This window comes from Taudactylus pleione, unplaced genomic scaffold, assembly GCF_031769625.1.
Source record: "Taudactylus pleione unplaced genomic scaffold, aTauple2 ptg000636l, whole genome shotgun sequence".
In the NCBI taxonomy this organism is placed as follows: Eukaryota; Metazoa; Chordata; class Amphibia; order Anura; family Myobatrachidae; genus Taudactylus; species Taudactylus pleione.
The window spans coordinates 874943-888326 of NW_028285038.1; the positions used below are offsets into that span (position 1 = coordinate 874943).

At 43.5% G+C, this 13384-nt stretch overlaps 1 protein-coding gene across 1 annotated transcript in view; it reads left to right on the forward strand.

Annotated features, from left to right (window-relative positions):
* LOC148479116 (ADP-ribose glycohydrolase MACROD2-like) overlaps positions 1-12862 on the forward strand; it is an 878670-nt gene extending 865808 nt beyond the window's left edge. Inside the window, exon 5 of the mRNA XM_088454937.1 lies at positions 12779-12862. Within this exon, the coding sequence (XP_088311063.1) occupies positions 12779-12834 (56 nt within the window). The 3' untranslated portion in view covers positions 12835-12862. The remainder of the gene's footprint in view (positions 1-12778) is intronic.
* Positions 12863-13384: the final 522 nt, after the last annotated feature.

Genomic DNA, 13384 nt, shown 5'->3' on the forward strand with positions numbered 1-13384 from the left:
ATGAATAGGATCTTTCCATATGTATATTTAGTGCTATCGTTTGCATAAAATCTTTAAGTGTAAGAATTTATTTTTTTATGTTTGTAACTTATAAATCTTTAAATATGAACTGTATAGAAATTCATCATTTCCAACTGAAAAGGGTTGACATACACTGATTGTAGTGGTAATTAATGTCCAATCTAAAGGTGGGTACACATTAGACGATATTTTGCTTAATGTGTACACACATGTCTGTCTGGCCATGTGCACTCCCGTTTGGTCATCAGTTGCATCGTCAGGTCGGCCCTATATGCAGCTCAATCTGACAATGCGACTGTCGACCCCATGCCGTGGGATGCAGCTGGTGCCGACATATCGGGCGGTCGGGCACCGGATCATTTAATGTCTATCGTGGCCCAATATGACGGCCCATTGCTCCTGCGGTCGTCCATCGCATCGCTGGGTACACACATCGTTTAGTGTCTACCCAGCTTTACACCTCTCAGCATTTCTGTATAAAACACTGCTCAGGCCAATTTCCACTGGCCATGCTCCTGATGAAGTAGACCACATCTTTTTTGCCGACAGAAGACCATAACTGTCCTCAAAAAATGACCTGGCATGCAGTCTAACATTATGTAATACAATGCTTGATTACAACTAACTCTCATATCTTTTGCAAAAAATTTGCGCTTATGTTGATCCGGAACCAAGAACCAGCGTTATACCTGTGCTCCCTGTTTTCAATTTCACTTGGGACATAGTATCAAACTGTGTGCTCTTATCCCGGTCTTTCATTCTCTCAGTGACTTTTCCTTTGACAAGGGGATATTTACTTTAACCACCACCATACCTTGACTTTTTTATAGTTTCCTGGGGGGAGATTAGGATTAGGCACTAGGGGGGGGGATTAGGGTTAGGCACCCCTAAAGGAGGGTTAGGTTTAGAGGGGGAGAGGGGGGGTTGGTACTTTACTTACCTCTGTCGGGATCTGCGCTGTTCGGCCTGCCAGCGTCAGGATTTCATTCATACCAATTCCGTTTGACATTATTGCAAGATTCACTGCATATAGCAACACTTATGTAGACTGATGTTATACTGTGTCTGGTTGTTACACTTATAATAAATTGTTTAGATGTATATTCTAGAATCTGTGCCATCACTATAAATGGACTTCTCGCAGTTTTGCCTTTATTTTATTTTGCAAAACATTTGGAACCTACAAACCAAGGATAGTATAAATGCTAAATCTTAGCCCCATACTTCCTAAACACATGTAATTGTTAAGTGATCTTTGTTCATGCAAGTATGTTTGTATTGTTTTTCTTTTAGATTAATCTAATTGCATTATTTATGATCCTGTACTGCACAGGTAATAGTGAAAAGTATAGTTTAAATGTGCTTTATATGTGATTGAAAGTCTCTTGGAGTATCAAACTCTACTGACACAACAGTGCAAAGGACAGGGCCAGAAACAGAATTCTTGGGACCTGCTACACATGTTTTTAGGGCCCCTCTATCCTTCCTTGGTATGTACAGGTTGGTTGGCCACATCCCCTGTGTGTCTCTCCAGCCTCATCCCCCTGTGTCTCTCCAGCCTCATTACTGTGTCTCTCCAGCAACATCCCATCTGTGTCTCTCAAGCACCATCCACCCTGAGTCTCTTCAGACTCAGCACCTCATCCCCTTTATTTGCTGGTGCTCCTCGGAATCTTGAGGCCCAGTACACATATCCTCCTTGTCCCCCCTAGTCATCCGGCCTGTCAAAGGAAGAATATCTGAAGGATATTTGAGTCATAAATAAAACTGATGAGCTGACATATATATAACCATACCTTCTGAATGCAAGTGGAACTCCTGAATTTCGGGGAAGCTTACCCAGACTCCCAAGAGAGTAAACCAGTCTCCTGTTTATGGCCACTTCCCCAGAGAAATGGGCTATCGGGACTTCATGATGCAGTTTGCCATGAATCACGGCATTATTTAGACATACAGTAGGTGGTGCCGTGGAGAGACAATTCAAGACAGCTGCCATCTAGGGTTCCGCCTCCTGCATATCCCAGGACAGTCTCTGGTAAATAGTCACCAAGTAAGGGTGTAACATAAAGCAAGTTCTTTCCATGATATAGAAATCAATTGTGTAGAGAATGAAAATTCATAAAAGAAGGAATATTTCTTTTCCAAAGTATACTGTAGCTGCAAGTGTAATGAATAATATGAGAAATATTGATAGTGTCAACTATATGCAGATAATCCAACACTAGTAAGACAGGCCTGAATAGTGTAAAATATAGTAAGTATTTCATAGTCATTTTGTTTTGTGTTTCTAGAGATGTCTGTACAGGATAGTGGCTGTACGAGGTTAGTAGTTTGTAATCTCCTTGGAAATGTCCTCAGAAACATAACTTTCTTTTATTAGAAGTGAGTGTACAATGTCAAACCTTTTCAGTTCCTAGCCTTATCTTATTTCTTGTGGAAGGATATTGCCTCTATTTTCACTCATTCCAAAATGTTTGTTTTCTGGGTTTCATGTAGAGCAGGGGTTATCAACCTTAATAATCAAGTATCACCAACTGGTCCTGTTTTGTGGATTCATGCACAGGTGAGTTAATCTATTTTGCTGGGACAGTAATTATCCCACCTGCTTCCACACACAGAAATCCTCAAAACATGACCTGTTATTGATACTTGAGGATAGCGGATATAGAGATCTGTGTGCAAGGATGCACTAGGGCTGTGATTGGGCCTTGGCACGGAAAAGGAGAATTACCAGCCAAGCAGAGCTCCGGGAGCTGCTTGGCCAGGCTTTTAGGCCAGACTGGCCCATCAGGTCATCTGCCCTTTTGGCATTTGCCAGATGGCTAGTCCAGCCCTGTCTGTTTGTACACCGCGCAAGTCGTTCCTAAAATGGACATTCTGCAAATTTTGATATAATGGGTGGAAAGTAATAGGGGGCGAGTTAATGCGTGAATACAAACTCGCACCTTCTCTCACATTTTGAAGGTACGAGTTTGTCCCACAGCTCACAAATGTAATAGGGTGCGAGTTTGCCGGTGCGAGTTTGATTGGCATGTGAGTTAAATTGTGGGTAAACTTGCAATGCGCGTTTCATTATAAGGTGCAAGTTTGACAGAAGCATGCACAGATCAGCGAGAACCATGCATGCTTCTGTGTGTAACGTGAAAAAAAAAGTAAAAGATCAGGAAAAAGTCAGCCTGGGCTCCCCCCCCCCTCCTCCTAAAGAAAAAAGCATAACCGGCCCCAGGCTCTTTGACCCAGCCCTGGTTCAAAAAACACAGGGGAAAAATGTGTAGGGTTCCCCTGTATATAATCAACCAGCATCGGGCTCTTGGACCATTCCTGGTTCTAAAAATATGGGGGAACAAAATGAGTAGGGGTCCTCTGTATTTTTAGAACCAGCAGTGGGCTTCACTGGCAGGGGGGAAATGCTACAGCCAGGGGACACACTTGACGGGGTTCCCCCGGTCGAAACATTCATCCCCCCTAACTAGTCAGCCTAGACCGGGGATTCCTGGGGAAATGAGGGACCCCCCTCTCCAGGGCACCCAATGCTGGGCTGAAGCCTGGGGCTATTCCCAGAACCCCTGGGTGGTGGTTGCTGAGTTGATAGTTTAAAAAAATACTTAAAATAATATTGTCCTTTACAGGAGAACTAGAGATTCTCCTGTAGAGGACAATATTTACAACGATACCCACGTAACTCATCCTTAGTGGGTACAACTTATTGCCTCTTCTCTAGGATACTACATGAATACAGAACTTGCTGACTTAATTATTAATTTATGGTGATAGGGCTGCCATGAGTGATGATAGTAAACCACCTATCACTTCATCAATTAAACCACAACGGGGCAGCGGAGCGATACTCAGCTGTTGCTGCAATACTGCCCCAGAGGGGGCAGAGTCTGAAAGACGTTGGCATGCGTGACCCGGCTCACTGGTTTATGCATGCACAGTGGATCTGGAAGTTCAGACTTGGGCCTTCAGTCTGAACTTATCTCAATAACATATCTAATTACATCCCCATTTACAGTCCACACACAATCTCACACATCATCTTTCTCTCACATTCTCGTGACATTTGGTCGATATTCCTGTGTGACTTAATCATGCAGCCAACTAAGAAACTCTGCATTCTGGCTGGACCAAAATGCAATATATAGCACCTATCCTTGTGTATCAATGCCTATTTCCCTATAGATTGTAAGCTTGCGAGCAGGGCCTTCCTACCTATATATCTGTTTGTTATTACCCAGTTTTGTTCTATTAATGTTCCAATTGTAAAGCGCAACGGAATATGCTGCGCTATATAAGAAACTGTTAATAAATAAATATCAGAAATAGATCAGAAGTTATAATATTATAGGCCCACGGGGGGCACTCCCAACACTTCTAATTATGCTTGTCAGGGCTTGAACAAGGAGTCTGATGCATACAAATAGTCTAATGCACATGAAATATATGGTTGAAAAAAATCAGTTTGAATGTATTACAGTATTCTGTATTTGTGTATTAACTGTACTTCTATGGCTATAAACCCTGAATGTGTCACTTGGAGGTGGAACCATATGCCATCCAGAAGTAGAACTGAAAGACAAGTGTACAGAGGAGTACATTTATATACATTTTTCTCTACAAGGATGTTTTTCATATTATTTTTGTGTAAATATATTTGAAAAATAAAATACATAAAGCTGGGTACACATTAATGGGGGTATTCATAGCTTGGAGAGAGATAAAGTACCAACTAATCAACTCCTATCTGTCATTTTTCAAACGCAGCCTGTAAAGTGACAGTTTGGAGCTGATTGGTTGGTATTTTTATCTCTCTCCAAGCCTTCATAAATACCCCCCTTTCAAGATATATCTTTCAATGTGTCGACGAGCTATCTATCAGCGGGTGTGTACACCCGATATTTCTGTCCCCTGCAGCACAGCCGATGTCTGAAAAATATATATGGGTGCAAGTACGGGTGACCCGCCGACTGCCCATACACTTGCTACAGGGTTTGCAGACACTGACCTCACAACTGTGTGGGCAAATTGCAATGCCCGTCCAATTGTGATGTCAGCCCAACATATCGAGCAGCCCATTGATAAGTGTGTATGGCTTACCAATGTGCCTCTGTGATGGCGCATCAGTCTGCTGACCGATCCGTCGTCTCAGTGTATACCCAGCACAAGGCATGGTCTCCATACTCCTATTCATATATGTCCATAATCTACTTCTGCCACAATACTGAGTTATTATACATTCAAATCTCAGCCACATTTACACCTTTGATGATGTTTTTACCTGAGAAGTATGGTCCTTTGCATGTTATAGGGCAGGGCCAGACTGGCCATCGGGCAATTCTGGCAAATGCCAGAAGGGCCGATGGCCAGATGGGCCGGGCTTGAAGTGTGCAAGACCGCCCGGGCAGCACTGCCTCCCGGGCGGTACTGCTGTTGCATTAAGCTGAGTCAGATGGCAGCATCATGACGCGGCCGCGTAGTGACATCATGACGCGGCCGCCGGGCATTGCGGTGGCGGGGCGGGGGAGTTCTCAGGAAGGTCGGAGTCCAGGTACCTCCTGTGACCTGGCATGCAGGGCTGCCCAGCAGCAGTGGACTTAGCGCCGCTAGCCCAGACCGGGAGGAGGCAGAGGAAGCATTCCTACAAGCTCCGCCTCCCATGCCTTCAGAGCAAATGGACATCAAGCCACGTACGAGCACGAGATGACATCACGACGCGAGCGCACTCTGCAGTGGAGGAGCTAAACAGCAGTTTATGAAAAAGGTCGCCAATGATTTGTGGTAAGTAACTAGTGGAGTGAAGCTCATGGTAGGCTGACAGGCACTTTCTGACAACATAGAGGACAAGTGGGGAGAAAAGCAATTGACAGAGGGGGCACACAGGACATGTGCTTTGAATGACAGAGCTGGGGGGGCAGGCACAGGGCATGTGGTAGGAGTGACAAAGGGGACACACAAGGCAGGTGACAGGGGGCTGGAGGGGACACACAGGACATTTGGTTGGAGTGACAGGGAGCGGGGCGGGATACAGGGCATGGGGCTGGAGTGGCAGATGGGGCTGGAGGGGACGCTAGGGGCATGTGATTGGAGTTAGAGAGTGGGCTGGAGGGGACACGAGGCATGTGGCTAAAGTGACAGAGGGGCTGGAAGGGACACACGGGGCATGTGGCTGAACTGGAGTGGCAAAGGGGGCTGGTGGGGGCACTGGGCATGTGGCTAAAGTGCCAGTGTGCTGGCAGGGAGACACAGGGCATGTGGCTAGAGTGACGGGACTGGAGAAGAGACATGAGGCATGTGGCTGGAGTGAAGTAGGGGACATGGGACAAGTGGCTGGAGTGACGTAGGGGACATGGGACAAGTGGCTGGAGTGACGTAGGGGACATGGGACAAGTGGCTGGAGTGATGTAGGGAGCTTCAGTAACACAGGAAGGAAGGAGGCTCTGTTGTATGATGATGACATTGGTTATATTGCTACACAAATAGGCATTTTCTGGACCATGTGATCTCCAGCATGAATAGTGAATACCGCCTGAAGACATTGTCCAAGTAGGATAATTTCTTCAGAGGTCACCTGTTGCAGAGAAATCACCATACAGGTAATTTGTATTTTTATTTAGTACACACAAGAAAACATTATAGAATTTTTTTTTTAAAAGTAGGGTTTTGAGCACTAGCATTAGAAAGGCATTAGAAAGGCTGGAAAGTGATAGTCTGTGGAGACTGCAGACTGGCAGGAATAGTATAGAGAGAAGCTATTAATTTAATTATCAAATCCCATCACACACAAAAATGAGGGTTATTTTATTATCTTATTATTTACAGTAGAGGGGACTGTAATATCTGATGAGGAATAAAGAGCTCCCAGCACACACTGATATGTGGGATTATCATACAGGTATTTTGGACCTCCTCTGCCGATGAGCTCTGTTGTGTGCATTTTAATACAGAGAATAATGTCTACCTGTATGGTGTTCTGATATTAATTATATTTGTATAGACTAAGAAGTGGGAGGAGTCGGGAATAGTAAGGGGAGGAGTCCATGCCAGGTGCCGACGCGAAGTGGGCCTGTGTGCTGTAAATGCCAGGGCCTATATTTAGTCCCAGTCAGCCCTGTTATAGGGCCACATTTGTTTAAGCGCAATTTGCTGCCAATCCCTCACACTCAAACGCCACCTTGTTTTATAAAATGTTGGTATTGTAATGATGGTACCGCAGCAGGTATCATTCGCAAAAACAACCCCTATAGCTGTCTATGAGGACTGTTTTAAAGGTAAATGTAAGAAGATTGTTAAAATATTGTTAAATATGCCCCCCCTGATGTGCAATGGAACAGAAAAATGAGATGTACAGTATGTGATAGTCTAACATTCACACATTTCACTGGTAATACAGGCTTATTCTGTAACTTCACAAATATAGTCGCTACACGCTCATTTGGTTCCTCCACATCTTGTTTGTCAAGTAGCCAAGAAAATGTACCTGTGACAAGTTATGTTTTTAGCACAATGAGAGAAGGTTGATTTGGACACTGTGACAGCTTAGTTTTGGTTAACTAAAACGGCCTATAAATTAGATCAGTGTGAGACTGCTGTCTGTCAGTGTGAGACTGCTGTCTGTCAGTGTGAGACTGCTGTCTGTCAGTGTGAGACTGCTGTCTGTCAGGTTTATTTTTCCAACTAAAGTTTTCACTCCATTATAGGTATAAATAACATACAAGCATTTCAAAGTTCTTAAACACAGCCCCTTACTTGTTGTTACCTTTTACGTCCGCTTGTACCTTGGGTTAGAATGACAGAAACCCTACATACCCTAAATACTTTTGTTTCCCATTTTCAAGTGTCTTGAACGTTGAGGTTAAGAAGCCTTCGGTCATGTTGTTATTATTAGACCTCGGTTGATGGTATTTTAGCAGCAGCTGGCATGCCGTCTGTTCCGTCCTTTCACCGTACTGTACCTTTGTTTTGCTTCACCAAAGACAATAACCAAATACTGCAGTGGCCTAATGATCTGGCATATGTACTTAATAAGTAAGCCCCAACTCTTGCATGGATTTGCTCTGTTTTGAAATGGTATGCAAAAAATTCTAAGACATTAGAAGTAATTCTTCCAATTAACCCCCAAAACGCTTATGTATATTCTGTAATAAGAATTGCCTTTTATTCTTGTATCAGTATTACACAAAAGGGTATTTTGTGGTCTCGTGGGCCAAGGGACCCCATTGTACAACACTGCGTGGGAACAAACACCGGATATTTAACACAGAAATCGTTTTAATGCTAAGTTCCTTTGCTGAACATGAAATGTGAAACACACTCCAGCTACGCAAATAATACCAGCTCCCCTATTTGGTTGACCCGGGAGAGTAGAACAATACTTGCAATTCCAATGTTGCGGAGGAATTTGAACAAAATCTATCACAGGTAGTGAGCAGACCGACTGGCTGTTAGATTAAATGTATTGTATATCACAGCTCTAGTACTAGGAAACTTTTTCATGTAATTGCAAAGACCTTCCTCCTTGGGTTACGTCTGGTTTGGGATCTCGGATAGAGTCTTGTTTGTTGATCCTTTCAGAGCAAGAAGCCATTAAGTGAAAGGGTCAAGGGGTTAATGGAAGAAATATTTCTCTCCAACATTATCTTACAGTATTCTCCTTCAAACTTTACAATGAGAACATATTTTTTCTTCTGGCAGTACTGACACTTTGACGTGGATGGTAAAAACGAGGTTTCGCATTATAAAGCTGAAAAGTAATGCAGAGTAAGTGTTAAAAAAAAAAAAAAGTTACTGGAGCTGTGAATGTTTTTTTTTTTTACACGGGCAACACAGTTTAAAATAAGCAGCATCGCAAATGAAATGTAAAATTGATTTGATTTAGTTGCAGAGGGTAATATACTAGCAGCAAACTTTGCGGACCTGCAGAACATTTGTTTCTCATTCATAGATTTGGTTATTTGTCCAGCTAGAGCTTGCACAGGGGTGCACCCACATCGCACTTTGCGGGATTGCTCTGTGAAATCAACCACTGCCTATATTTGCAGAATTGTGGGTCATGCTGGAAATGTTAATGGCAGAAGGTAAAAAAGTGTAGCCTGCTATTACGTTATGGCCACCGACTTAATTAATAGCTATTGCTCATACTTGCCTACCCTCCTGATTCGGCTGGGAGACTCCCGAAAATCGGGTGCTGCTCCCAGCCCCCCGGAAAGGCAGGAAGGTAGGCAAGCCTCCCGCGCCCCAGTGCCCCGCCCTGCACTTACAGTATGAATCCCGGCAGCGGAGGGGCCGGAGATGCGATTTGCGCTGAATCGCGTCAACGCGGCCCCGCCTCCTGCCTCACAATGCCATTAATAATGGCATTGTGAATAGGGGTGGAGCCACAATGATGCAATCACGATGCCACGCCCCCATGCTCTGCCCCTAAATACGTGTCATCGCCTGGTCACACCCGCTTTTGCTGCAACCCGCCCCCCGCCTGGGAAGCCCGACAGCTCCCTCCCGGAAGGAGGGTGTGAAATGTCGGTAAGTATGCTATTGCTATATCATATTTTTATCTTAAAACGCTTGTTCAGGCATCATTTTGTAATATTAATCATACCTGCCAATAGCCCCGATCGTAGGGAATTGGGTTCGTCTGACATCCGGCCTTCCTTGGGTGCATAAATAGCAGAACATAGACATGCTGCATATCATTTTAATCAGCAGAAGCTTGTGTGTCCTATCAGCACCTATTTGCGAATATGATGCATTTGAAGGTTGAACGTCACATGGAAAAACGCTCTGCGCTACCGAGTAACGTCGCAGCATGGCGCCAACTAGAAGGGCTGTTTAACGCACAAGGAGGCTAGATGTATGTTGATACATCTGTATTGATGCACTCTCTGTGCGTTTGTGTGCTGTTAATGATATCTTACGATATTCCGCTGGCTGCGCCATTTCAAAGAAGTTCTGTTGCATTTGGTGTCCGTATACAAAAACTGCATAAAGCTGGGATTGTCGCATCCATGAGGTAATTAGGCTGCTCATTTCCTGCACTTAATCTCCTATATTTTCAAGCGTGCTACCTCAGTAATCCATTCAATTTGTAGGATTTTGGTAATGAAGGCTCCCGAAGTTTGAATTCCACCTGTACTAATAGTGCTGAGTGTGGGATAAAGGAGAATATTTTGACACATGTATTTTTGCCCTTAGATCGGTCAAGGCTAATTATCTTGGCTTAAGAAGATAAATCTTACCTTGTTAGACAAACCTTGAGTACAGAAAATATTACCTGCCAAGGAAAATGCTAAATATATCAGCGCACATAAATGTATAATTATATATAATCATCTTCAGGCATTATTTTTATTTTTCAATTGACATAACAACAAGATTACATTCACTTTTTCATTATTCTGTCAGACAGGGCTGTCATTCAGTAGTGTTATGTTTTCTTCTTGTTGATATGGTTGCATGTATTTTTATTTTATCACATAATATTTTAATGGGACCATCTAACAGTTGCTGGAATTGTGGGATGTCAGAAATGATTTAAATAAGTTTGTGGCAAAACTTTTACTATGCGTAAACAGATGGTCTAACTGAGAAATAGAAGGAATTGGGCAACTTCTTGGGCTCTATTTACTACAATCCGCATATTGAATGCGGATTGTAGTGTGATATTACCGAGTGAATTCGCATTGCGAATTCAGGCAATATCACAGGGATTTACTATAAATCCCTTGCAGGGACAGAGCTTGCGATAAAGCTCTGTCCCTGCGGATCCCATCCGCACTCTAGTCGCGGTATTTTTGGGAAAAATACCGCGACTAAGAGCCCGCGCATGCGCTGACCCACCGTCGCTGCTACCCCCCACCGACGCTAAGCCCCACCCCCTGGCGCTAATCCCTGCCCCCCGCGATCGCGGACCCCCGCGACCCCCCCTCCCCCCTTCTCCCTTCATTACACTTACCTGCATCCTCCTGGCCTCCGGTGATCTTCTCCGGGCTTCCCGATCAGGTGATCTCCCATACTGCACTGGGACCCGATCACCTGATGACCGGGCAGCAGTGCACTGTGGGAGACCAGCTGACCGGAGAGGAGCCATCACCGGTCTCTGGATTCAGGTAAGTAAAAAAAAAAAATGTTTAATTTTTTTTTTCTTTTTTTTACAGCAATCAGCTTGCGGTCTATTTAGACCACACAGCTGATTACTGGTACCGGCTCCCGCCTCTGCTCTCCCCGTTAGAGCAGAGTGGGAGCCCGGTAACCGGGGGAGACCCTGGATAACGCCACCTCCAGGTGGCGTTATTATCACAGGGCTTCCCCCGGTATTTTTTTACAATTTATTTTTAGTAACTCTGGTCGGATCACATTTCCCATTACAATTATGGGAAATGCGATCTGCTTTACTAAAAATAAGTGATAATTAGGGGTTGGAGTAGAATTTTACTAATTCTACTCCAATTGCACTATAGTAACTACAGGTGAAACTAAAATAATGTGAAAAGGGTGTGAAAACACCCTTTTTCACTTTATTTTAGTAAAAATAATGTTAATAAATAGAGCCCCTTATGAGAGTTGTAACAACAGACACATTTATCATGATGGGAGGGTTAAATGAGGAATTATTTATTAGTCATTGTACATGGAGTTTACCAAATTTACTGTAGGCCACAAAACAAAGTTTTAGGATCTAAAGTCACAGCTTACAGTATATACGGGCAGCTCAGGCTCTGTATTCACACAATTCTCAGTCTGTCACTTGTCTGTGCAGTAGCAGTTTCTGCGCTTTAATTGGTGTTATTTGGTAAAATACAGTCATGTTACAGGAAAAACTATTGGGATGATAGATGTAGAATTAAAAAATGTATTCCACCAATTTAGTTGCTGACTTATCAATGTATCAATGAAATCCATACGGTTAGCAATAGTGGGAGTTTTTTCTTCAGTTTTGCCCAAAAATAGAAGATTTTTTATTATTTCAGCTTTATCTATTTCTTTGTAAGGAGGCAATTTACAAAACACTGGATCCATACCTCAAAACACCTTTCACCTAGATGTCAAGCAACGCATAGCTATGAAGACGCCTGCTCTTCACTCCTGAAAACCATAATTGGATCTCGGCGTGTGTGAAGTAATTTACAGCCGCCCCTTTCTTGAAATAGAACATTTCCAAATGTTTCCCCTTAAAATACTGCTTAGTTTATTTTCAACTGTGGTTTCATTTATAGTATGTTTTTTTTGTAACACCACAGATTGCCCAATGATAGGATCTGTTTGACAGAATGTGTGTACAATGGCAGCAGAGCCGTAAACTAGACTTTTTGGTGCCCTATGCCAGAAGAGCATTGGCGCCCCCCTCATTTTTCAAAGGGACATAATGCACCCAAAGAAGGGGAATGGCCTCATGGGGAAGGGCCAGGAAAGAGATAGGAGAGGCCAGGAGATGGTGGGGATGAAATAAGAGGAAGCTACAAGCAAGAATGATGATAAACAGAAATTTGACAGGACCAAAGAGCGCCCCCTGACCTGTGGTGCCCTGTGCGATGGCACCGGCCGCACTACCCTAGCTACGGTTCTGAATGGCAGTATGTGTGCCAGTGATCGGGGACTAGGTTTAGGCAGGTTGCAGGTGATGTTAATTTTGCCCTGATATTACCTTTGTAAATGTTTTGAGATTTGTTATACTGTATTTAATTCTGAAAAAAGTAAGGGTCAGTTTATAAAGGGGCTCTGCAATTGCTCTCTTGTGACATCTTGCTTTTGCAAATTTCCACAGGTAAGAACATGACTTTGTGGTCGATCAAGATGTCGGGCATCTACGTTTTGGACTAATGTGCACCATGTGACATGAGCCCTGTCTGATGGGGGGAGTTGGGAGGGTGCATGCCGTTCCTTGTTTATTGATGATTAAGTGCATGAATGCATCTAGTTTTGCAAAACAAGGTTCCATTTTGAGGGACATAATTAAATCCGTAAGCTGGCAGGGGTTTAGAAGGCTCATTTAAGTAGTTAGTAATGCCCTCTTAGATCCCCTTTAGTCACCTAATGACAGAAACACTCCTGCATATCATTGTGTATAGTAAGTAAATAAAATAAATGATTTGTCGCTTTGCACAGCATTCCCTGGGAGGGCCAGAAGGAGGAGAGCTGCACAGGCAGAATGACAACTCGTATCTCCCATCCTCCTTGTGACTGTCCTCGGCCTGTCGGCCACCTCTGCTCAGTTTGTGCTTAGCAGAACTACATTGTATGTAATAATTACATGTTACATATGTTGCCATTAGTACATAGGGCTCTGTTGTTGTTTTTATTATTATTATTTCAGCTAATTTCTTGAAAGTATCCCTGTTGCACCCATATTATGCTAGCAATATAAGGTTCA